The 26,779-nt window shown below is 42.9% G+C and overlaps 2 protein-coding genes across 8 annotated transcripts in view; one reads left to right on the top strand and one right to left on the bottom strand.

Annotated features, from left to right (window-relative positions):
• DNAI1 (dynein axonemal intermediate chain 1) overlaps positions 1-16,648 on the bottom strand; it is a 59,057-nt gene extending 42,409 nt beyond the window's left edge. For both annotated transcript variants that reach the window (XM_019424107.2, XM_053908060.1), the window contains exon 1: positions 16,393-16,648. In XM_019424107.2, the coding sequence (XP_019279652.2) occupies positions 16,393-16,422 (30 nt within the window). In that variant the 5' untranslated portion in view covers positions 16,423-16,648. The remainder of the gene's footprint in view (positions 1-16,392) is intronic.
• A 152-nt stretch (positions 16,649-16,800) lies between these two features.
• The window catches only part of FAM219A (family with sequence similarity 219 member A), a 55,122-nt gene continuing 45,143 nt past the window's right edge, over positions 16,801-26,779 (top strand). For 2 of the 6 annotated variants that reach the window (XM_019424114.2, XM_019424110.2), the window contains exon 1: positions 16,801-17,253. In XM_019424114.2, the coding sequence (XP_019279659.1) occupies positions 17,194-17,253 (60 nt within the window). In that variant the 5' untranslated portion in view covers positions 16,801-17,193. The remainder of the gene's footprint in view (positions 17,254-26,779) is intronic. The other 4 variants (XM_019424115.2, XM_019424112.2, XM_019424113.2 and 1 more) reach the window with 2 other exon arrangements.

The following is a 26,779-nucleotide window of genomic DNA, read 5'->3' as shown; positions in this document are numbered from 1 at the left end:
CCAATCATTATATTCTTTTTCAATACCACATTTCCATTTCTTCTAGTATTTCTTATCTCATTCAAGTGCATCCCCATCCACTCAGTCACCCACGTTGGAAATTGGAAGCCATCAAAGACACCTGCCTTTCCTTCTCTCCCATTAGCACCATGTTTCAAAGTCTAACAATTCTATCTCTTCAATATCTTTCATAACTATCCTCTTCATTTACACCTTCCTTAATTCAGGCCCTTACTATCTTTTGCCTACATTTGATTTCCCTGACTCCAGTTTCTCTCCACTCTAATAATTATATCATTATCATCATTCTCAGCTATTGAACACTTACTCTGGGCTAGTCATTTACTAAGCAACTTACATGCATTATCTCATTTAACCTTCAGAACCACCCTATCAGGTAAGAGCTACCATTATTCTATTTTACAGATGAGAACACTGAGGCTTAGAGAGATCACCCAAAAATGACCAGGATTTGAACCCAAACTAATCACTATCTATAAGTGATCTTCCTGGAAAATTAATCTGATCATATCACTCTCCTGTTTTAAAGCCTCCAAGGGCTGCTCAATAGCCCTGAGATAAATCTCAAATTCTAACACAGCATCCACATTATCCCCTACTCTTTTCCTCCCACAGCTATGGGATGGTGATTTGACAATGAAAATTCTGGGGCACCTGGGTGGCTCAGCTGGTTAGGCATCCAACTTTGGCTCAGGTCATGATCTCACCGTTTCTGAGTTTGACCCCATGTCGGGCTTTATGCTGATAGTTCAGAGCCTGGAGCCTGCTTCAGATTCTGTGTCTTCTTCTCTCTCTGCCCCTCCCTTGCTTGCACTGTGTCTCTGTCTCTCTCAAAAATAAATAAACATTAAAAATTTTTTTTAAAAAATGGAAGTTCTGGTCAAGGTAACAGATGATTATTATTGCCACCTACTGGGCATTTACCTAAACTTAGATCAGTTTTGGTACATGGCCCCCTTAAAAGCATAAGCAACCCATTTGTTCCTGAGCATATTTTAGGGGTAAGGAGATAAAAAAATTATTAAATTACTTCCTATCATGAAGAGGTAAGATTTATAAAACAAATACATGATCAGATATACTGATGGAGCCCAAACATGGGCTCTGAAGTCAACCATACCTTGGTTTGAGTCCCCACTCTGCCACTTGTTAGTTCTATGACTTTAGGCATGTTACTTGTCTTCTCCGAACCTCAGTATCCTTATCTTTAAACTGGGCATAATGGCATCTTCTCAATCATAGGCTTGTCATGAGAATTAAATGAGTCAATGCACACAAAATGCATAGTGTGGTGCTTAGCCAGAGTTTATGCTCAATTAATGATAGTAGGCAGCATTATATTCCCATTTATAGACCCTGCTCTGCCCTTAGTCACACAGATTCTGTGTGGCCCTTGTTTACTAGGAAGCACCTACCCTAGGGACTAGAGCCTTCAGCAGCTCACATTTCCACCTAAAAGTTCAATACTGAAACATGTTTGTTCCTGGAAAGAGGGGCTCTTTGAAGCATGCAAACCCACAGATGCAGCATCCTCCTTCCTGGAGCCCAGGAGACTTCGTTTACCATTTCAATTGTCTTGGTCCTTATTTTAAAACTCACTAACAGGTTTCCATTAAGCTAAATTGAAACTAAATACCTCGCCAGCTTGCAGTTTCCATTTTTAAAAGGGTAGGAGCTCTTAGTCCCAAAGGAATAGTAATTCACCAACAAATCTTCCTCTGGCTACACTGACTACATTTTAAATCTCTGAGCCTAGTGCAGTGTTAAATGCACACAGAAGGCACTCAATAAGTGTAGTTGAAAGAAATCTCAAAATTTTGAAACATTAGATATGAAAGGTAATAGACATTATCATACACTATTGTGGGAATGCCAATTGATGCAAACTTTTCATAGGGTTATGTGGCAATACCTGCCAAAATTTTAAATGCAGATACCCCTCAACTCAGCAACTCCACTTTCTTGAATTTTTCCTGTGAAAGTACTCATACACATGCATAAGATATACAAAATTGCTCACTGCACCATTATTTATAATATTTTTTAATGGGGGAGACCCAGATATTCATTTGTGGGGGCCCAGTTAAATAAATTATGGTATAGCCATTCAATAAGATACTATGCATATTTTTAAAAGAATGAGATAAACATTTATGTACTGTTATGGAAAGCTCTCTAAGGTATATTGTTAAATAAAAAAGCAAGCTACAGAAATAGATGACCCATCTGCTTACTTTAAGAATATGCATATATGTGTATTTGCATATACATATAAAATTTCTGCAAGAATATATAGACTCTGTTGATAGCAGTTTGGTTTAGGGAATATGACTGGGGAATTGTGGGGAAGGGGACCAATACTTTTATTGTATACTCATTCTCATGGTTTTAATATTTCTAATGTGAATGTGCATTACTTTTATTATTTACATGCTAATTAAGAATTTTTAAAATCAGAGACACCTGGGTGGCTCAGTAGGTTGAGCCTCCAACTCTTGATTTTGGCTCAAGTCATGATTTCACAGTTCGTGGATTCAAACCCCACATAACAGCATAGAGCCTGCTTGGGATTCTCTCTCTCCCTCTCTCTATGCCTTCTCCCACTCATGCTCTCTCTTTCTCTCTCAAAAATAAATAAGCATTAAAAAGAGAATTTTTAAAATCAATGAAGTACAGTTAAAGAGGTTTTTCTTTGCTGTTAATGCAGTGTTAGTTAGCACAGTGCTCTGAATGCAGAAAAAGGAGATATGAGACCAGGCTGGTGCCTCCATGGAAACCTATGGGACCCTTGCCAGATAAGGCTACAGAAGGCAAGGAAGGTAGGATTTAAAAGCTGAAGCTCTAGAGTATGCCTTGGCTATGTTCCTGACTCAGCCATGAACTATATGTGTGACCTTGAGCACAGTATTTAGTTTCTAATCCTCATTTTCTCTTCTCTAAGGTAGAGAAAAATATTAGTGCTCTTCTCAGAGTTGCTCAGAGGATAAAATAAAACAATTCATGAAGAGCACCTAACTCAGAGCCTAGCACTCAGTAAACCAAGTAACAGTGGCAGTGTAGACTTTGTGATTGTCATTATTTTATTATTCTATCATGGTCTGCTATGCATGGCAGTTGAGTCCCATTCAGAGGGCATTTATTGAACAATTGAAAAGTGTGTTATCCAGGCTCCAAGAGGTCCTTATCAGAAAGGAGCCTATAACCCTGAGAGTGTCATAGAGGGATAACAATAAAAACACCTTCTGTTTATATAATATCTTTCAGTTTACTAAACACTTTTGAGTACATCATCTCATTTGACCCTTAAACTAATCTTTGGTGGATGGATGTTAAATTTTGTCCTTTTTTCCCCCTGAATCTATTGAGATGTCATTATATGCTATTTCCCCTTTGTTCTGTTTTTTTGTTTTGTTTTGTTTGTTTGTTTTTTACTTTTTAAAGTTTATTTATTTTTTTTTCTTGAGAGAGAGAGAGTGGGGAAGGGGCAGAGAGAGAGGGAGAGAGAGAATCCCAAGTAGGCTCCATGCTGACAGCATGGAGCCCAATCTGGGGCTCTAACTCCCAAACCATGAGATCATGACCTGAGCCTTAACCAAGAGTCAGACACTTAACCAACTGAGCCACCCAGGCGCCCCTATTTTTTTTTTAATGTTTATTTATTTTTGAGAAAGAAAGAGACAGAGCATGAGCAGGAGAGGGGTAGAGAGAAAGGGAAACACAGAATCTGAATCCAAGCTGCCAGCACAGAGCCTGACATGGGCTCTAGCTCATGAGCTGTGAGATCATAACCTGAGCCAAAGTCAGATGCTTAACCAACTGAGCCACCCAGGCACCCCTGTTCTATTAATGTGAAGAAATACTTTGATTTATTTTTTAATGTTGAGCTGACTTTGCATTATTGGGATAAACCCCACTTGATCTATTATTCTTTTTATGTATTGCTGAAACAGTGTTGTTAATATTTTGTTGGAGTTTTTGCATTTATGTTCATAAGGGATATTGGTCTGTAATTTTCTTTTCTTGAAGTAACTTTGATTTTGATATCAGAGTTATTCTGGCATCATCAAATCAGTTGGGATTTGTTCCCTTCTCCATTTTCTGTAATACTTTGTGTAAGATTGTTGTTATTTATACCTCATGTACTTGATATAATTCATCAGTGAAACCAGTAAAACCTTCTTTGTAGGAAGGTTTTAAGTTAAGGTATGGAGTTCTCATATTTTCCTTTTCTTCTTGTGTCAATTAAGGTAAACTGTGTTTTTCAAGAAATTTGCCCATTCCATCTAAATTGAATTTATTGCCATAAAGTTGTGATAATATTTCCTTATTATCCTTTTTAATGTCTGTAGGATCAGTAGTGATTTCTCATGTTCCATTCCTGATATTGGCAGTTGTGATTTCTTTTTTTATTTAAGTTTATTTATTTATTTATTTATTTTTTTGAGAGAAAGAGAGCATAAGTGGGGCAGGGGCAGAGAGAGAGGAAGAAAGAGAATCCCAAGGAGGCTCTGTGCTATCAGCACAGAGTCCAATGCGAGGCTCAATCCCACCAACAATGAGATCACAACCTGAGTCAAAATCAAGAGTTGGATGCCTAACTGACTGAGCCACCCAGGCACCCCTGTTGTGACTTCTTTTTATCTTGATGTGCTCTGCTAGATTTTGTCAGTTTTATTAACCTTTTCAAAGAACGTACTTCTGGCATTGTTAATTTTCCCTATAGTTTTTCTCATTGTTTCTATGAAACATTGCGTTTAAATCTTTCTTTTTTTTTTTCTAAATCAGGCATTTAAAACTATGCAGTTCCATTATGCACTTTAGAAGCACCCTAAAACTTGTGATGCCATATTTTCATTACCATTCAATTAAAAACGTTTACTAGTTTCCCTTGTGCTCTTTCTTTTCTTTTCTTTCTTTCTTTTTTATTGAAATATAGTTGAGACACAATATGACATTAGTTTCAGGTGTACAACATAGTGATTTGACAAATTTATACATTATGCTATGCTCACTACAAGTGCAGCTACTATCTGCCCTTGTGCTTCTTTTGACTACCTTTATTTAGAATTATGCCTTAATTCCTAAATATTTGGGTATTTTAAAGATATTGCTGTTATTTTTTATTTAATTCCATTTTGTTCAAACTATTCCTAGTATGCTGAGATTCTTTCTCTCATGGATGGATGTTGAATTTGAGTTGAATTAAAATCTGTAAAATTTTAATCTTTTGATATGTCTTGGGACTTACTTTATGTCCCAGCATATGGTCTATTTTTGTGAACATTCTGCAGTTCTTGGGTGTAATTTTCATTCTACGGTTCTTGGCTGTAGTGTTCTATAAATGTTAATTAGGTCAAGTTGGTTAACCAAAATCTTCTATATCTATCATTTACTGAGAGACGAGTATTAAAATAAACTATCTTTGTGTATTTTTCTTTCTCCCTTTAGCTCTGCCAGTTTTTGATTCATATATCTTGAACTTCTTTTTTTAACTTATTTTTAATGTTTATTTATTTATTTTGAGAGAGAGAGTGTGCATTCATGTGTGCACATGCATGTGACAAGCCAGGGAGGGGCAGAGAGAGAATCCCAAACAGGCTCCACATCTCAGCACAGAGTCCCACATGGGGCTCCATCTCACAAACCATGAGATCATGCCCTGAGCCAAAACTAAGAGCGAGCCACTTAACCAACTGAATCACCCAGGTGCCCCAATGAGACATTGGAATTTCATCACTAAATTTTTTTAATTTTTATTTCTTTATTTTTGAGAGAGAGAGAGAGAGAGTGGGAGGAGGACAGAGAGAGAATCTCAAGCAGGCTCCATGCTGTCAGCACAGAGACTGCTGTGGGGCTCAATGTCATGAACTGTGAGAGCATGACCTAAGCTGAAATCAAGAGTCCCATGCTCAATCAACTGAGCTACATAGGAGCCCCCTTTTTCTAGAGAGAGAGCACACATTCAAGAGGAGTGGAGAGGGAGAGGGGGAGAGGGGGAGAAAGGGGAGAGAGGAAGAGAGGGAGAGAGGGAGAGATGGAGAGAGGGAGAGAGACAGAGAGAGAGACAGAGAGAAAGAGACAGAGAGAGAGAGAGAATCTTAAGCAGTGTCCATGCTCAGCACAGAGTCTGACTCAGGGCTTGAGCCCATGACCCTGGGATCATGACCTGAGCCAAAATCAAGAGTCCCACACTCAACCAACCAAGCCACCCAGGTGCCTTCATATATCTTGAACTTCTATTAATAGGTGCATATACATATACATTTGTGACTTTATGTCTCCTCTTGAATTGACCATTTATCATTATGAAATGTCCCTACAAGTAGGGACATACTTTGGGAATACTCCTTATCTTGAAGCCCACTTAGTCCTGCTAATACTTTAACCACATAACTTTCTTTCGATTGCCATTTGCCAGGAGAATTTTTTCTACTCTTTTATTTTCAACCTTTCTATGTCTTTGTGTTTAAACCGTATCTCTTGGGGTGCCTGGGTGGCTTAGTTGGTTAAGCAACTGACTCTTGATTTCAGCTCACGTCATCATCTCATGGTTCATGAGATCAAGCCCTGCATTGGGCCCTGTACTGACAGTACAGAGCCTGCTTGGTTTCTCTCTCTCCCTTTCTCTGGCTCTCTCTCTCAAAATAAATAAATAATCTTAAAAAAATCTGTATCTCTTATAGGTAGCATATAGTTGGGTCTTGCCTTTTCCCCCCCTAACTTAATAAACTCTGCCTTTTAAAGTAATGGTATGGTTGCCTTAGTATGTTGCTCTTTATTTTTTATTGTTTTCCACCTGCTTTTCTTCCTCTGTTCAACTTCTACCTTCTTTTGTGTTAACTGAGTTTTTTTAGTATTTCATTTTATTTTCTCTATTGGTTTTTTAGCTGTGCCTTTTTATGTTACTTTTTAGTGGTTACTCTAAGGTTTATAATATGCATCCTAAACTTATCATAGTCTACCAAGAATAATTAACATACCACTTCATATTTCACAATGCAATAATCTTGTAATGTCTTAGTTCCACTTATCACCACCACCTCATCTTTTGCCCTATTGTCACATATTTTATTTTTATATACATTATAAGTCCTACCTCATAATGGTATTATTTTTTGCTTTAAACTGTCACATATGTCTTTTAAGAAAATAAATAGAAGGAAGAAGAGCTAGTCTTTCATCTTTAGCCACATATTTATCATTTCTAGTACTTTTTGGTCCTTCCCATAGATAGAGCTTCTATCAAATATCATTTTTCCTTTAGCCTGCAGAACTTCCTTTTGTACTTCTTACAGTGAAGGTTTGCTAATGACAAATTCTCTCCGCTTTAGTTTATTTGAAGATGTATTTATTTCACCTTTCTTATTTGAGGGATATTTTTTGCTAAATGTAGAATTCTGGGTTGACAGTAATTTTCTTTCAGTGCCTTTAATATGTCATTATATTGTCTTCCAACCTCCATTATTTACAATGAGAAGTGAGCCATAATCATATCATTATTCCCCTGTATGCAGTGTGTCATTTTATTCTGGCTACTTTCAAGATTTTATTTTTATCTTCGGTTTCCAGTATTTTGACTATGAGGGACATACAGTTTTCTTTGTATTTATCCTGCTTAGGGCTTACTGAATTTCTGATAATGCTATACGTTTTCCACCAAGGTTAGGAGATTTTAAGCATTATTTCTTCAAATATTTCCCTCCTCTTCTATTTCCTTCTGGGATTCCAATAACATACATGTTTCCAATACACATATGAAATATTCCCAAAAGTCACCAAAGCTCTTGTTTTTTAATCTTATTTCTCTCTGATCTTCAGATTAGATCGTTTCAATGGACTCATCTTCACATTCAGCTTTTAGGCCCATCTAATAAATTTTACATTTCTGATATTTATTTTTCTGTTTCCATTTTTCTGCTTAGATTCTCCATGCATTAAGTCAATATTTTCTGTAAGTCCATAAATATATTTATAACAGCTGCTTTAAAGTCATTGTCTGCTACTTCTTTCATCTGGGTTATCTCATTGGTATCAGTACACTCTCCTTTGAGATCTACCTCCCTGAGCCATGGTTAAGAAATTGTTCCCTGCCACAGAGCAAGGATAAACGCATGACTGACTCATGCTGGGTGTTTTCCTTCCCTCAGGAATCACTGTCCCAAGGGAATGCAGCATATATTGTGTCCAGAATTATAGCTGTTAACAGTGGTAGGGCAAGTCCAGTATGGATTATTCCATCGTGGCCAGAATATAAGTCCCCTATACCAAGGTCTTTAAAAGTTATATACAGGGGCGCCTGGGTGGCTCAGTCGGTTAAGCGGCCAACTTCGGCTCAGGTCATGATCTCACAGTCCGTGAGTTCGAGCCCCACGTCGGGCTCTGTGCTGACAGCTCAGAGCCTAGAGCCTGCTTCGGATTCTGTGTCTCCCTCTCTCTCTGACCTTCCCCTGCTCATGCTCTGTCTCTCTCTGTCTCAAAAATAAATAAACGTTAAAAAAAAAAAGTTATATACAGTGTGCTGCATTTTAAAACTCATTGCAGAAATGGGATGTTTAAAACACACATACAAACAACAACCCTAAAGTAAAGGCTTTTGTAAAAGATGGAACCTTTTGTAATGTAAATATCAGCCCTGAATGGTGGCACTGGGTTGGAAGAAATTGGAGGCCCTTCCTGCACAATTTTTGGGAAAGATTTTTCAGAAACATTGTAGAAGTTACTTTGCAGTAAAGCAGGTTATACCTTGCACTCCTTGTAAGGGAAACTACCCTGCTCATAGCTTTGGCTGCTTGGAAAGCCATTAGGATTCTGTCCCTCCCTGAATCAGACTAGGGTGAACAGATAAGCTAGGGTCAATCAGATTCCTTCTCCACGAGTTTGAACTGGGAGTACCATGAGAAACGGCGGTTGGATGGAGATAGTGATGAAGATGGTTGTGAGTCAGAGAGAGGCCGAAGTGGCATGATGAGCTGGAAACACACTAAAGTTATGAAGGAGCAGAAACCGTGGAAAAATTCGCTGATTGGGAAATGAAAATAGGGAATGAAACATAGATGCTAAGAGAAGTAGACCATGAGAGATATGAGAAATTAATTAGTACTTGCATCTGTTTCAGAACCAATAGTTTTCCAATTCTGATTCTAGGCTACTTATGTATTTATAATATACACCCACAATCTCCCACAAATACCCTTTACCCCTTCACCCACCCTCCCTTTACTTGAGGTAACTTGAGTGAGCCAATGTTCTTTGCAATTTAAAGAGCTTAACTGAAATTTGTGTGCCTTAGAGTTTGCCAGGCCCATAAAGAGCAGAAGTAGGAAAGCCTTGAGTATTCCAGGCCAAGGGAACAAAATCATTAACAAAGAACAGAAGGTTGGAATCATGTGTCTGTCTAGGGATCAGCAGATTTTTTTATCCACTTATATTCCAATTTGTCCCAAAGCAAGATTTGAGGCTGACTATATGACACATGGAAAAAAATAAATAAATGAGAAAATGGATGTGAGGTAAAAATAAAAGTAGGAAAAAAAGCTTAACATTAGGAGTAGGGTCCCTACATAATTAACAGAATTAGATTGCTGCTTTGACAAAGACAAAGTCATGAGCCACTTCTGCTTCAGCCCCAGAAAGAAAAGTTAGTAGTCACGGTATTGTAGTACGTACTTTTCCAACATTCATTTATTTTCTCATCAACTAATCCATGCAGTCATTATTCATTCATCCAGTAGTTATTAAGCATCTACTATGTACCAAAACCTAGGATGACAGCTAAAGAAAAACCCAGGTTGAGTTAGTCCTACCTCCAAGAGTTCTCAAATCTAGGTCAGATAAATAGAGGACGTAAACCCACCATACAAACCAGAATCCAGTGGCTTCATGAGTAGGACGGTGTTTTGAGACACAAACAGTGAAAAAGTTTGATCAACAGCTGTGTCCTTTGCTTACTTCTTCCATACAACTCTGTCCCAGTGATAGGGAAGACTGAACACTCCATTCAAATCCCTAACTGGCAGAAAACAATTTCATGTCACTTGCTCACAGCTGGAGCCAGAGAATCAAAAGTACTCTTCAGCATCAGCTTGCAGGCTGCAAAGCCCAGGGATAAGCACAAGCCCTCTGCCATTGTTATTCGAGTACCTGGCATGTACTGAGTACTAACAATGTGCTAGGCTCCACAGTAAATAGGGCAGGAGACTAAATTCTGGCCACAAATGCTAACAGCTGTTTTGTAATCTGATAATTGTGCATGACAAACCTCAGACTGTAATTCTGAAAATAGCATGACTATAATCATAACAAAATGGAACAGCCATTGGAAAAATTTGTTTTCTAGTTATCACTTCCAGAAGGAATTCCATAACACGACTAGAGTTAGAGAAGAGAAAATTCTCTCAACTTCCTGCCACTAAACCTCTAAATTATCATCATCTGCATCCATCCCTTCTTCCTTTCTTCTCTCCTGTTACAGTCTCCTGTCCACAACTGATCCGCTCTCACCTCCTCTTCTCAGAGACTTGGCTCTAGTCAATATGTTATCTGTCTCCTGATCCCCAATTTCTTCTTATCTATGCCAGAGTCCTTCCCCTTGGCATTTAACATATTCAAGTCTTACTGTCATCCCTTAAAAAAATCCTTGTCAACCTGGTCTTTACTGTCTTCTTAGTTCCATTCAGTCTGGCTCTCACCTCAGAAATTGTTCTTTCCAGGGTCCCCAGTTGCCTAATTAGGAAACCCCAGTTTCCTAATTATTATATCTAATGGCTATATCTGGTTCTTATCTTCACTGACCCCTTAGCAGCATGCAACATGGCTGACCACATACTCTATAAACACTGTAAATACACTATAAACACACTCTTCTTTAGGACATTATTCTTCCTTGTTGTCTGCCATGTATGTTCTTGTATGTCTTCTATTCTGTGTTGTCTTCTAACTTCTCTGGTCACTTCTTCTTATCCTACATTTTGAACTCTTCTTCCTTTGTTCAAACCTTAAATCATGGTGCTCCTCCTAGAAATCTTCCCTCATCCCCCAGAATCAGTTGTTAGCATACCCTACTACATGCTTTCATAGCACTCTATGCTACTTCACAACCACATTCTATAATTCATTCAATAATCATTTATTGAGAGCTTCTGTTGTGATGGTCACTGTGCTAGGAGCTTGAGAATAGATGTGAGCAAAAAACATCCACAGGTCTTGCTCACAGTCTAATGGGAGAGACATACAATAATCAGATAATTACACAAACAAGTGAATAATTACATACTAAGATGCAGGCTAAGAAAGAAAGGATCAAGAGCAATGAGACTACATAATAGAGGAAACAACCCTATGTTCATTAACAGGATGGCAGCATTGAGGCAGGTTGTGGGGATTGATGATTGGGCTGAAATCTTAGGAATACGTGTATAAGAGAGGATTTGAAGAGTGTTCCAGAGAGAGGAACAGCACTAATATGGGAAGAGTGGTAAAAATTAAGGCTTAGAGATCTAAACAAGCCTCAGCCCATATAGGCCCCTGAAGTGTTATCTAAAAAAATTTTCCCTATCCTAAGAGCAATGGGAATTCATTGAAGGGTTCTAAACGGGAGATGACATAATCAAAATGACAGGTTTTTGAAAATGTCTATTTATTTATTTATTTTGATGGAAAGAGAGAGTGCAAGTATGAGCAGGGGAGGGGCAGAGAGAGAGGGGAGAGAGAATCTCAAGCAGGCTCCCTGCTATCAGCCCAGAGCCCATGGGGCTCCATCCCATGAACTTTGAGATCATGACCTGAGCTGAAATCAAGAGTCAGACGCCTAACTGACTGAGCCACCCAGGTGCCCCTCAAACTGACAATGTGAAACAAATCATTCGATGCAGTTGTAGAGAATGGATTGTAAGGCATATGAGTGGATGAGAGTACTGGTATAAGGCTTTTACAGTACTCTGAGTGAGAGATGGTATAGGCTGGGCTAGGAAGGTGACAGTGAATATGAAAAAAGTGGTTTGATTTGAGAGGTATTTAGGAGATAAAGGGGTGAATGATATCTAGGGCTTGAGGAAGATGGGAGGTATAAGGATGACACTGAGAAAAAGGGTCACAAGAGAGTGGATATCTTAGTTTGAACATATAGAAACACTTTAACTGCCCTTAGATTCCACTCACCTCCTCTTGTCCTTTCTTCTATGGATCCCAGGCTCAGTCACCAGGTCAAAATCTCTGAATCATCTAAGATTCTTTTTTGGCCTTGTATGCATTCTTGCCCATTCTCCCCTACCCTAGTCACCTCTCATCAAGATCATCAGTTCTAAAAGTACTGTCCCTCAGGGGCCTCTGGAGAGACCATAAGATGATCCAAAAATGCAAATGCAAGTCCTTTCTTTGGCTCTCACAGGCAAATGATGCAAAGTTCCAGACTGATTTTTTTTTTTATGGTAACTAACTGAGTTATAAAGAAGTACTAAAATTTGTTAGTCATAAACTAAAATTAGCTTTTAACTGGAGTTCACAGAAGACTCTAATTCAGTTCTCTACTAAGAAGTCTGGCTGCCAGGCAATGTTTGGCAACGTTGCAAAGCTCCTCCTGCACATATACACATTGCAACCAGTTGGAATTCTCAAATTTTTTGGGAAGGACACTTTGTTATTGGGGCATACCAGTGATGTTTTGAGCTGGTCATGGTTTATGGTGCCTGACATTCATGCATTTTAATTACAAATTATGATTCATGGAGCTCTATCACAACCAATTTAATATGCCGTGGGTTATTTGATTAACCTTATAGAGTAGAGGGATACACCTCTCTGATCTTATTTCCTGCCACTGCCCTGCTTCCTCCTGCCTTGCTGATCTAGAACATTTATAGCAAGCTTCCACACCAGGAACTTTACTCTTGCTATGCCCTCAGTCTGGAGGCTAACTTGTTCATTTCTTCTGGATCTTTCTCGAATGCCACCTTTGTGAGGCTTTCTGTGACTGCTATGTTTAAATCATAATCTTCTGGTTCCCTGAACTTCCTACTCCATTTCCCTGCTTTATTTTAATCCTTGACACCTATTATCATCTGATAAGCTGTATATTTTACTTATTTGTTTATTGACAATTTACCTCCAACTAAAAGATAAGATCCATGAGAGCAGGGATTTTTGTTTGTTTTGTTTGTTTCTGTATCACCAGTGCCTAGAACAGTACCTGGCATATAGTAGGTGATCAATAAATAATTGTTGAATGAGAATGACTATGGCATCAGAATTGTTGACCTCTTAAATCTCTAATACCCAGATCTTAAGGCATGGGTACATGTGATTCAATTTTGAATCATTCATAGCTCTACTGCCAAAGCAGATATAAACATGAACCCAGAAAAACATGCTTCTATAGTGACATTTTCTTGATATCACTCCCCACTAGTCTCTTCATCTCAGGCGTTCCCCTTCCTATACTTCTTTTTTTTTAAATATGAAATTTATTGTCAAATTTGTTTCCATACAACACCAAGTGCTCATCCCACCAGGTGCCCTCCTATACTTTAAACACACTCAAAGGGGGCGCCTGGGTGGCTCAGTTGGTTGAGCATCCGACTTGGGCTCAGGTCATAATCTCACGGTTCGTGGGTTCGAGCCCTGCATCGTGCTCTGTGCTGACAGCTCAGAGCCTGGAGCTTGCTTCGGATTCTGTGTCTCCCTCTCTCTCTGCCCCTCCCCCACTCATGCTCTGTCTCTCTGTCAAAAATAAATAAACATTAAAAAAAATTTAAACACACTTAGATCAAAATTTCTAAAGAATAACTCCAGGCATTCAGAACTCATATTCATTTCATTTTCAGAATTTAATATATTCCAGGCATTGTGCTATGTTCAGGGGAATCAATGATGAATGAGACAGACATTCTCACTATGCTATCACATAGTCTAGGGGGGCTATCACCCTATCCTGTCTCTCCAAAAAGAGGACTTAATATCTTACAGAATATGACAGCCAAGCTGAGACCTGATGTATGGCTGGAAAATGAAGAAATTTGAGGTAGAATGGCATGGAAAAGGTGGACACAGACAAATGATTATACCAGGCAGGTAGAGGAAACATCAGTTTCAAAGGTCTGGAGGAGAAGAGTGTGTGGATGTCATTTTCCAGGAAGTGAGGGCAGTTCAGTGTGCTGCAACTATGGAATTTTCACAGAGCAATGGTGGGATCTGAAGTAGGTTTTGTGGCAACAGCTAGACCTTGCAAGGCTTTGCAGGCCATACAAAACAAGTTGGACTTTTGGGACTTTATCCTGAGGGCAAGAGGGAGTCACAAGCTCAGTCCTGACCTTCCCTTTACACTGCAGGCAGCCAAGTCATAGATACCTCCTCCCTGAAGCTTAGGCTGCTTCAACCTGTATGTCTCTCTTCCTGCCAGACCCAGGGATCCCATCCTCTCTTATCTTTGTATGCCTGTGTTCTCTCTCCCCTAGAGGGGGGAGTTGTGCTAAGTTCAGGGGAAACCCAGAGTTCCCCAGAGTTCCCAGAGGAAAGGCACAACTTCTCAAACCTCTCTAGACTGTCGCACACCCAGCTCACCAGTAACCCTGATTGACCTTCACTGAGACAAGAGAGTGAAGAATACAACCTAGCACAACCCAACCTTTTCTCACACCCCACTCACCAATATTACACATTAAAACAACTCTTCCCTCTAGGGGGCAGCACTGATGTGTCCATAGCCAGTGTATACATATGTGAACATAGGGTTGTTTCCATGCGTCCATGTGTATATGGCCAGTTGACCCAGCTTTTCTGCTTCCTATCTGCTGTCACCGCTCTCTGCTCTCAGTGAAACTAGACTCTAACGTCTCCCCTAATGGGCTGGAGAAACTGACCCCAAGCTTGTTCAAACTTTAAGTGCCAGGAGACACAAATCTCATCTGCAAGTGACAGAAAGCAATGGTTACCTGGGCCTGCAGGGTTGGGAAGAACTGACTGGGATGAGGCACAAGAAAACTTTGGGGGTAGAGGAAGTGTCCTATATCTCAATTGTAGTGGTAGTTCACAAGTGTATAAATTTGTCAAAACTTGTCAACATGTACAACTAAAATGTCCATTTCATTGTATGTGAGCCAGACATTAGTAATGCTGAATTTAAAACAAACTTTATGTAAATTAAGTCAGTAGGCCCAAGCACTGTATATGAGCTTAAAAACACAGCTACCCTGACATAAAACTAGGGCATGGCCATACAGGAACAGCAGCCTCCTTGTAGTTGCAGAGATCTAAGAGAGATGAGTCCACCTGCTCTGGAAGGACAGGTGAAAGAAGCAAACTAGCAAAGACTAATATGGAGAAAGCCAAACCAAAATATGTAAAGTCACAAACAGCATGGACACAGATTTGCTTTCCAAACCTCAAAATTCCTAGATCTGAGTGAAGGAAACTTAGAATAAATAAATAGAAGTCCTGCTTCACAGTCAGAAACCGCATATTAGTCCCAAGGTGATAATTCATAAAGGGTTTGGAAAAAGTGAATTCTTAAAGGACTGAGTGACAACCACAGAGGGCTCCTTGAGAAGCTGGGCCTTACCTTACCTTCCAGAGTGATGCTGGGGAGGAAAGCAGAACTCTGTACTTGGTGGGTGAAGGGGCTAACTCTTGGGTATCCAAGTTACCCAAGGGATGACATCTGGCTAGGTGGCAACAAGGACACAATGTTCAAATGGTTGAATGAGTCACAGGAGTGGTCCAGGGACTCACAGCAAAGAGAGACATATGAGGCTCCAGAAATAGTGGGGGCCAGTGTTTGGTGTGTCCAAGTGTGTGATGTGGGGGTGGGGGGCAAGAATGGGAAAAAGATCTCTCTTCTCTTCCTCTTTACCTGACCTCTCTCTCCTCACAAGTCTCCCAGCACAGAAAATCTAAGCCAAACTCCTGTACATAATCTGTTCTGTGTCTCCTGTACAGTTCTCTTGCACTCCCTCTGTGGGGTCTCAAAGGCCTGTGTCCCCACCTAGCCCAGCGCTGGACATACAGAAAACGGCTGGAAAAAGAATTTCTTTGGGACAAGAATATAAGGGCAATGAGGAAGGTATTCGTGGGAGTGGGGGTGGGAGGTAAGACAGATGGACTGGTCAGGACGGTCTGTGGTGTGACTGGAGAGAGGGAATGGAATGGCGAGGGGAGGACAAGTGAAAGGAAAGTGGGAAATAGTGGATCAGGGGCAGTGTGTGAGAGAAAGCTAGGATTAGAGGGAGAGAAAAGGACAGGGTTAGAGGTCAGTGGAAACACAGGCAAGGGGTCACAGAGAGAGAGGTTAAGGGTCAACAGGGAAAGGAAGATGAAGGATCAGTAGAAGATGATCAGTGTCCTCAGAGGTCATTGGGAGAGGGCAGTCGGGGTGTGTGGTACCTGCTTACGAGGCGGCTGTTTATGGGGCATCTTGGAAGAAGCAGGAAACACCTCAACACTTGGAACACCTACAAAATACTCTCTCGCCTGAGGATTAGAAATGTGTTTGTCCTCTCGATCACGCACAGGAAATCCGGATTCTCTTTCACTTCAATTCCCAGTTGCAGGGGTTCTTTGGGGACAGCAGTCGATGTGGGTCCCCGCGCCCTTGCAGTATAGAATCGGCTCCTCCCAGACGCGGTTGCCCAGCAACCAACCTTTAGCCAAGGCGCAGGCGCCTCTGACGCCCCCTCCCGGCTCGAGGGAGAGGCGGGGCTGGGCGCGCGGGGAATCTCCGGCTCCACTAAGACCCGCCCCCTCAGGAATAAAACGACCCGCGGCCGAGCGCATTAGAAACTCCTGCATGTGGGCGGGGCTGGAGCACCCAGGCACCACCTCCTCATGAATAATGCAAGTCCAGGCGGTGTCCCGGACCCGGAAGTGGAGTTGCCGAGTCACCGCAGTGGCTGAGCTGCTGACAGGAGGCGGCGGCGGAGGAGGAGGCGAGGCAAGACCTGCGGCTCGGCCGGGCCCCAGCCGCGGTAGCACTAAGGCAAGCCCACGGAGCCACGCTGGTCTCAGTCAGCCAGCGAACCTCCCACCCCTCGCCCACCCCTCCATCTGCCCCGACGCCTGCCCGCCCGACTCGTCCCGGGCGGCCTAGGCTGCACCACCCACCCGGCTACTGGGGCCGCCGCCCCGCGCTGTCCCGTCGGCGTCCCTGGCCGCGCCCGGCCCCGGGCCCGCTCGCCCGCCGGCACCATGATGGAGGAGATCGACCGGTTCCAGGTGCCCACCGCGCACTCGGAGATGCAGCCGCTGGTGAGGGGGCGGGCGGCGGGCAGGCCAGGACCGGGAGGGGGCGCTGCCCGAGGGGGAGGAAAGGAGGGAATCAGGCTTTGGTGGCTGTGCGGAGGGGGCGCCTTGGGATGGAGCAAAGGGAACCTTGAAATCGCATCGCCGAGGGAGGGGGACTTGTAGGACTAGAAAACCGTAGGAGAATGAGCGGGGTGACAGCAAAAAGGCATGTAAGGGCTTAGGGCATAGTCAGCAGAGACAGGCCAAGGGAGCAACGGGGAGGGCCGTCGGGTGGAATGTTTGGGGCACAATGGTGTACACCGCTAGTGGAGGCCCTTAGCTGGGAAATGAAGGAAACTGTCATAGGGCACCGCCGCGGCCAGGCCCAGGGGCTGGGATGAGAGGTGAGGAGCCGCTTAGCTTTAGAGGCCTGTGATGCTCAGCGCGGGGGAGGGGGCCAGGGAGCAATTAGGCTAAAAGGGACTGGGAGTAGGCTTGCAGAGGAGGGAGCATGCCTGCCAGTTTGCTGGATACGGATGGGAATTCAGGCCTGGGCCAAGGACCGGTGGGCAGGGGGTCGGTGCAGGACCCCTGAATTATGTTCTTCTGAGGAGAGCGCAGGCAGTCTAGGCTGGGGGTGCTAGAGCTGGAGTCGAGGGGGAGAGAGCTCGGCGGCGAGGTGGAGAAACAGGGGCGCGGATGAGAGAGCTCTGGAATCGACGGGAGAGGGGGCGGGGTCGCGCCGGAGCCTCCAGTGCCCACCCTTTCGAAGAGCCCCCAGCATCCTCGGCCTACGTGCTTTGAGTCTTTGCTGGGCGCCCATCCTGCTGCCTGTCCGCGGTCCGGGAGTCTGGGAGGAATGATGTCATCGCTGCCGGCGCGGAGGGGATGGAAGGGGGAGGGCGACGCGGGCGACCGAGGCCAAGCTTAGGGGAGACCATGCCCTATGGCCACCGCTCAGGGGGGATTACCTGACTGGCTTGTACGACCGGCGGTGGGCAGTGGGGCGAGAGGCGCCGCAGCGGCCTAGCCAGCTGGTATAAGGAGAGGGGGAAGGGAGGGAGTGCCCCGCTCTGTTCACTTTTCCTTCTTCCTTCCTCCTTGGAGCCTGAGGGGGAGCTGGAAGGAGGCAGGGTAGGCCAGGAACCTGAAAGGCGTGGATGCCCTACTGTCTGAGCTCTGCTGGAGCCTAGCAGAGCTCTCCAAAGCTTGAAGATCTGGGGCTCCCTAAGGCTCCTCCTTGTATGTTAGGTGGGGAGGTGAGGAATATGTTCCACATTTGGGCCCCTAGACCCCTGGCTAACAGATGAGCTTTGTAGCTTCCTGAGTAAGTAAGCTGCCCATTACAGCAGACCAGACAGACTTTGTCAGGGACCCATGACCAACTCTAAGCCACACCTTTTGGGGGATGGTAGAGAGAATCATTAGGAGCCACCTAGCAGGAAATGAGCCCTTTTCCCTTTTTGTTACTGCTTAGTTCTAGAAGCCCAAACAGAAGCTCTACATAAGTATACAGTATTAAACTGGGGAGAGAGATGCTGATGGACTTTTTTTTCCTAGGCTGATACCATCATTGGAATATTTGGGGGCCAGAAAATCCTGGTGAGAAGTCTGTCCCATGAACTTGAAGAACTTTAGGCTGGTTTAAGAGGACATTCTTTTCTGGATTATCTTTCCAACCAACCTGGCTTGTCAAATTAGATGGCCCTTCCAGTTCTAAGCATCTAATCGAGAACCAAAAGGGATGATGGATGAAATAGGAGGGAAAGGAGGTCCAAGTTAGTCATGAGAAGAAAACAATGAGTTGGTTCTTGCCTCCCATCTGGGGTTCCTGAGAAGGTAGTCAATAGTTGTCCAAGGAAAGGGGGGAAGGAATGAGGTCACAAGGCTTTCTTAGTTGTCCTTGGTACCTTTGTTATTGCCTGAAATTCCCAATGATAGTTTGAGTAAATAGTGACCCCAGAAGACTCCTAAAATGCCCTGGTCTGTGTGACTCTGGATTAGAAGTGCTTATGTGAGGAGGCACTTATCAGAAAAGCTGTGGTTGCCTTCAGACCCTTTTCTTGAAGGCTAAAGGAGTCCTCTGTAAGAGGATACTTTGTTGAGGTTGATGAGAGTGATGGGAGTGGCAATTCAGTAATCCCCCCCTTTAGGGGCACAGACATTGCCCTGTAGATTTCTGCTTCTTGACCTCTGTTTCCAGGTTGAAATCTAGAGGATCCCCAGAACTCTTTAAATGCTCTGTGTATTATTGAGACTAGCAGATTCTTGTGTAGCATTTCTGAAAGAGCCTTCATTGCAGGGCATAAGGAATCAAAACAGTATACCACAAAAGAGAAGAGCAAAGTGGCTCTTTAGAGGTATTTGAGTAGACCATAAAAACTAGGGTCCCAGGATCAAACTCAGCTGTGACCTATTTATTATTTATTGAGACCTCTAGGAAGTCTCTCCTCTCCTCTGGATTCAGTTTTCTCATTTATGAAAAGAAGACAAACTATCTCTTTAAAATTTAAGCAATAGCTCTTCACTCTGTCTTCCAAGGAATATCATAGGGAGTTGATATCACTGATTTAGCTAATTCATTCACCAAATATTTATGTAGTATCGTCTCTGTTCCAGATCTTATACTAGGTATTGGGGACACAGTGGTTAGCAACACAGACACAGTTTGGCAGAAGTTTATTGTTCATGCTTACTCCTTCAGTGTGGGCCTGCCCCTCTGAGGGCAGAATAGGGGCTGTCTCCTTTAGCCCTAATGGAAACAAGGCAATGCTGGTATTAGCTTCACTGCTCTTTTCTGGACCAAGCTGTACTGATAAAGGCCTATCACAGGGACTCCATCATTTAAATAACCCTCCCTCACCCATAGTGGTGGAAAGAATCCAGAAGCCATTCCTTACTTAAAAGGCTCTTCTAGGGAAGAAGATTTTTATTTCTTTTTTTTTTTTTTATTTACTTGAAAGAGAACCTCAGGCTTGAAAAGGAGGTCTAAGAGAGTGGCAGGAGCTGGGAGAGAAGGCACAGCCAGCAGATCTGGGTGTTTCCAAGGTGCTAATTTAAGCATTAGTTCCAACTAGTGGGAAGAAGAGGAAGAGATCCCTGCCCTGTTGTTGCTGCTGCTGTTGCCACAGCTGCGTGGAGCCTCCTGTCTGGGGTGGGAGTTTGCCTGAAAGGAATGGCTTCCTTTCTTTTCCCATCACAATTATTTAATTGGCCTGGCTGCATCTCAGCAGCTGAACCAGGCCTGGGCCTATCACTGAGAGCTCCCCAGGGTCTCTTCCTGTCTCCTTATGAAAGGAATGAGAATTGCTCTTGGAGACCTAGTCCCTGTGCTCCACTCCTGCTGTGTTCATCTCCTAGACAATCCTGAGTGTTTCTGAACACAGATTTTCCAAAGAAACTTTCAGGGATAAGTACACCTTGTACTCAGTTTTGTGTCCAAGCCACACATGCACCTCACTGATCTAGGGAAGCTCCCAGATATCCAAGGCTCTCTGTTGAGCAGTTGGGTTGGATTTGGGCTGTTGTTTGTGTGAGTAGCAGGGATAGTCTCTCTGGCCCTATTTGTCTGTTGGGCTGGTTGGTGAGGCCTCATAGTCTATGTCTTCTCTTTGGCTTCAATTGGAAAGGAAGAGATTTGTTGAGGGGAAAAAAATGGAGCTTTTAAGGACTTAATTATGTCAGGCAAAATCTTACCTCTTGTGCTCTCAAAGACCTAAGAGACAACCAAAAAAAAAAAAAAAAAAAAGCATATGGCACCATATGGGGTCTCTGTACGCCTGAAAGAAATGCTAGTCTGTCCTCCTTGAAACCCATATTATCCATTAACTCATTTGTTTAGTTCATGAGCATATGCTCATTTCCAGATACTTTAAGGATAGAGACAAATGAGATTTCTCCAGTAGGTGGCCAGGAGAAGGATGGGCTCAAATAGCTATAGGAAGCTCTTAGATATATGTCAGGAAAGAGTGGAAATCAGTGAAGGGTGCCCCTGAGTAATAGTGGCACCTCCCTTGGAAGAAGATGAGGAATACTGAGGTTTTGATCCTTTGACCACATGAGTTTGGAAAGATATCTGAGGCTCCTCTTGCCTCTTGACACTCATGGATGGGGATGGTCAAGATAGTACTTCAGTGAGTAGGCCACAGTAGCTCCTGAAAGTAGCAGACAGAACATTGTAAAGAGAGCAGGAAGCCACTAAGGGAAACTGACCCATGTGTATCCTGTGGTCTGGGAGCCTCAAGTTACCTTCTTGTGGTCAGATGGCTTTTCAGTTTAAGAGTAGGTTCTCCTAGTGGGTGCATGCGGCTTATGACGCAGTAGTACTTCTCAGGTTTTGGGAAGAGGAACACCCTCTTCTCTTTTCCTATATTGCAAAGGGAGGATCAGATTTGCTCAGGCCTCCACCTTCTCCTTTACTACTCCTCTCTTCAATCAACAAACATTAAGAACTTACTTTCTGCCAGATGTTGTGTTGGGCTTGATAACACAGATTCTTGATTCAGGAATACACACAGTCAAGATGGCTTGAGGTACTATGGGTAATTAGCACTGCACGAAGTAAGAACGACGTCAAGCAGGGCCAAAGGAAAACAGGAAGGGCTCTCATCAAGTGATCAGGAAAAGCTTCACAGAGGGGACATTGCTGAACTGGCTCTTAGAAGAAGACTAGCAGCTTGGCAAACCAATAAGATGAGGTGAGGGTAAGGGTTCCAAGCAAAGGGCATGGAGGAAGAAACAAAAGCGTGCATTTGAGTGAATGAAGGGTTGTAATTAAGGGAATAAAATGGTCAAATTTGAGTTTAGGACTATCACTCCAATTCTGGATGAGAGATGGGAGGTGACATTGGAGGCTGGAAAACGAATATGGAGGTGGTGCAATAATAATCCAGGCAAGAGATGATGAAAGCCTACGCTAAAGCAGAAAGAGAGGAGGGACACATATATAGATCCTAATACAGCAGAATAGGCAGGATATGGTATATGTCTGAAGTTCTGATGGAGAGGTCGGGAGTCAAGGATGACTCTCAGGTTTATGGCATGGATATCTGGAAGGCAAGAGGCACCATCACCGCCCCAGGAAATTGTCGTGGTTTGGGAGGTTGGGTCTGTGTACCTCTTGGCTTCAGGGACTGCTTATATGGGAGAAGTCTGCTGTTTTCCTTTGCTCTGCTGTTGAAACTGCATTCTTGGGGTTATGAGGGACCCAGAAGTCCTGGAGCCAAAGACCAGAGTGACACTGGCCCCAACAGCCTCGAAAAGGATACTAAGACATGTGCTCACCTGCCAGTAAATACTTTTCTCCTGAAACCTGCTTTGATGAATGCAAGCGAATTGGTGGCAGTAAGGAGTCATGGTATTTTGTTGTTGTTGTTGTTGTTGTTGTTTTCCCAGCAGCGCTTTGATGAAGGAAAAATAAAATCCTTTGTTGGCTAAGAGAGTTCTTTATTTTGCATTTTCTGGCCTGGCCTTTTAACATCACCCTGGTTAAGCTTATAACAGTTTACTCTCTACTTGGTTCAGCTAGACTCTTTCACTGACTTCTTTTAGAATGGGTGTGTAAGTTACCGCTTCACTTGCAAGAGTCAGAATGGAAAAGGACACATACCCCCCTTCTCTGAGACCAGCCTGGAAAGCTGCACTTGGGAGAGAAGCAGTTTCCAGGCTGCTATCTTCCAGGCAGGGTGTACCAAGGGAGCAGGCTTCTAGAGTGAGATTGCTCGGAGGTGACTTGTCTTCTTAAAGGCCCCAAGTGTAGTCTCAGTTGGCAGGTGCTTCCATGGGCAGCTGGGTGTTAGGCTGAATCATTTCCAGCCCCCAGCTGCCTGCTGCTTTTGACTATTGCCCATAGTGAAAAGAAATGGAAAACAGAGCCTTCTTCACTTGAACCTGATTCACCTCAGGCACCCCCTCCCCTACTTGAAAGGGCAGATGGAGCCTTGTGTCTGGAAAGGATGTAGGAGACTCAGCTTCTTGGGCTTAGCTGCTTCATGCCTTCCAGCAGACCCTGGGAGAACAGGTACAGGGAGCCCCAAAGAGAACTGGAAGAGGAGAATCAGACTAATAGCAGATACTCAGAGATGCTAGCTGAAGCAAGAGGCATGGCTCAACAGGCTCTCAAGTCATTGTTCCCTAAGGAGACTCTAGTGGGAAAGTGGCCATCCGGGCCAGAGAAAGGAAGGAAGGAAGGGGGCAGAGCTGGGACCAGCTTTGGATCTAGCTCTGCTCTGGAGTTCAGAAATTGGCACATGACCCAAAGACTTCACTGTGGGGCAGCCAGATGAACTCCTTGACTCTAGGAAGGGACTCTGGAGTGGAGAAGCCCACTAGAAAGGAGGCTCATGGGGTCTGGCCTGGAGGACCTTAGACAGGGACCAAGTAGGAGTTCCCTCTAGGTGATACATTCTTAGGAGCTAGTTCAAGCAGATATGTCATTGCATTTGCTGTTGCTGCTATTGTTATTTAGCAGTGCCAAGTTGAGTATCAGGTGGTTCTTGAAGGTCAATTTTAAGTTTCTATAATAACAATGATGTATTTATGTGCATAAGACGGGACTAATGGCCACAAAGGGTGTTCTCTGACCATTCCAGCCCTGAGAAACGTAAGTATGACAAAAGGCCACACTCAGGCAGAAACAAGCCCAGCTACTGTGGTACCTGGCCTGGTTTTTCCTGTTTTCGTCACCAGACTTTGGCTGTCCTAACCAGAGTCCACCCCATCTATCTACAATACCTGAAGGGATACTTTAACTAAGATTTATTGAATTAACTGCATCTGAATCATGGAGTAAGAACCATACATATTTTACTATGTAGTTAACTTAAACATAATTATCTACAAACTATAAATGATTTATAGTTCCCATAATAATTTCCAGTTTTATCTTTGTAAAGGAATTGGTGAAGCACTTAGCGAAGCATGGCTTAGACCAGCATTTTCTATAGTATAATTCTTAGAAACATTGGTCCTTTGAGATACTTTATGGGGGAATAAAAAAGATCTATAGACAAATTCCTTTGGGAAACACTATACACTATCCCATCACAATGTTTACTAGTGTTTTAAAGGCTCTGAGAAGTTCTGCAATAAAGAAACCTTTCCAGCTTTGTTTAACCCAATGTTTCTCAAGTTTGTGTATCTATGGTAATTTTTAAAAAAATATTTATTTATTTTTGATAGAGAGAGGGGAGTGTAAGTGGGGGAGGGCAGAAAGAGAAGGAGACACAGAATCCGAAGCAGGCTCCAGGCTCTGCGCTATCAGCACAGAGGCCAATGTGGGACTCAAACTCATGAACCATGAGATCATGATCTGAGCTGAAGTCAGACACTTAACTAACTGAGCCACCCTGGCACCCCTATGAGGCCTTTTTTCATGTTACATCTATTAACATCCTACAGAACAAATGTGGTTTATGGAATACTCTTTGGGAAATTCTGTCTTAGAAATTAGCCTCTTTTTTGATTCAGTCTAGATTTGTAGTATTCCCAGTTCTTTTAAGTCTCTTTTATAACCCACACCATTTTATCCCATGCTAGTCTGTAATGGGATGTTGCGGCTTTATGTCAAGGTCTGGACTTACTGCCATTAGTAGGAAGTTCTTGGTGAACTTTGGTCAATGCAAAAGCAAATACCTAGTGCCTAGTTTTTCTCATGATAATACTAAAGGCATTTTACTTCCTTTCAGTCCCTCTACTAAATGTTGGTCTAGTGAAACCAGTATTTTTACCTTTAACTTTTTTTTTGACAGCTTCATTGAGATATAATTCACATACTGTACACTTTACCCATTTAGTACTTTACTTTTAATCTTTGTGTGGTTGCTGCTTGCCTCAATTCTGTTTCTTCTTTTTACCTGTGGGCTGTGCTCTGCCCTTTTGTGTTGTGCTAAGCAGGAGAAACTATAAAGATTATAGTCATCAGAAAGAAATCTCTCATCAGAAGGAATCCCATCTCAACTGGGATTTAAGCTGAAAAAGTGATTTCCTGATTAGGTAGGGTACCTCAGTACTTCCTCTATGGTACCATTAAATGTGCCCCCTGGTCTTAGCAGCTTAAATGGCATTCCCGAATAATCATTTTACACTCCCTACTCCATGGGCTATATAAAGCATGAATGATAAGCAGGTTTCACCCCTTGTATCAATGTCCATTGATCAGTAGTGGCTGTCTGGACCATGTATTAAGGTGGATTCTGAAGCAGAGTTCTGGGTCAGTGAGAATGAGTGATGTGGTTGATTTTCCACATCTGCCATAGTCTTTAGCGGGGGAAGCATAATTTCTGCTTGCCATCCTGGCAGCCCTGAGGCCTGAGCCATCATAGTTATCCTAGGCAAAGAACACAGGAAAGGAAGAATCTTAGAGATGTTAGCCGGCTCAGCAATCTGTTTCACAGAGGGGCTGGACTCTTATGATATGGCTCTCTAAGAAATGAATGGAGACAATGGAATAGAATAGAAACCCCAGAACTAGACCCACAAAAGTATGGCCAACTAATCTTTGACAAAGCAGGAAAGAATATCCAATGGAAAAAAGACAGTCTCTTTAACAAATGGTGCTGGGAGAACTGGACAGCAACATGCAGGAGGATGAAACTACCACTTTCTTACACCATTCACAAAAATAAACTCCAAATGGATAAAGGACTTGAATGTGAGACAGGAAACCATCAAAACCCTAGAGGAGAAAGCAGGAAAAGACCTCTCTGACCTCAGCCGCAGCAATTTCTTACTTGACACATCCCCAAAGGCAAGGAAATTAAAAGCAAAAATGAACTATTGGGACCTCACGAAGATAAAAAGCTTCTGCACAGCAAAGGAAACAATCGACAAAACTAAAAGGCAACCAACGGAATGGGAAAAGATATTTGCAAATGACGTATCGGACAAAGGGCTAGTGTCCAAAATCTATAAAGAGCTCACCAAACTCCACACCCGAAAAACAAATAATCCAGTGAAGAAATGGGCAGAAAACATGAATAGACACTTCTCTAAAGAAGACATCCGGATGGCCAACAGGCACATGAAAAGATGCTCAACGTCGCTCCTCATCAGGGAAATACAAATCAAAACCACACTCAGATATCACCTCATGCCAGTCAGAGTGGCCAAAATGAACAAATCAGGAGACTGTAGATGCTGGAAGGATGTGGAGAAACGGGAACCCTCTTGCACTGTTGGTGGGAATGCAAACTGGTGCAGCCTCTCTGGAAAACAGTGTGGAGGTTCCTCAAAAAATTAAAAATAGACCTAACCTATGACCCAGCAGTAGCACTGCTAGGAATTTACCCAAGGGATACAGGAGTACTGATGCATAGGGACACTTGTACCCCAATGTTTATAGCAGCACTCTCAACAATAGCTAAATTATGGAAAGAGCCTAAATGTCCATCAACTGATGAATGGATAAAGAAATTGTGGTTTATATACACAATGGAGTACTACGTGGCAATGAGAAAGAATGAAATATAGCCCTTTGTAGCAACGTGAATGGAACTGGAGAGTGTTATGCTAAGTGAAATAAGCCATACAGAGAAAGACAGATACCATATGT

The sequence above is a fragment of the Panthera pardus genome, unplaced genomic scaffold, assembly GCF_024362965.1.
Source record: "Panthera pardus isolate Hobbes unplaced genomic scaffold, ASM2436296v1 HiC_scaffold_20, whole genome shotgun sequence".
Lineage (NCBI taxonomy): Eukaryota > Metazoa > Chordata > Mammalia > Carnivora > Felidae > Panthera > Panthera pardus.
Note: the sequence above shows the minus strand (reverse complement) of the source record. Positions and strands in the feature narration are given on the sequence as shown.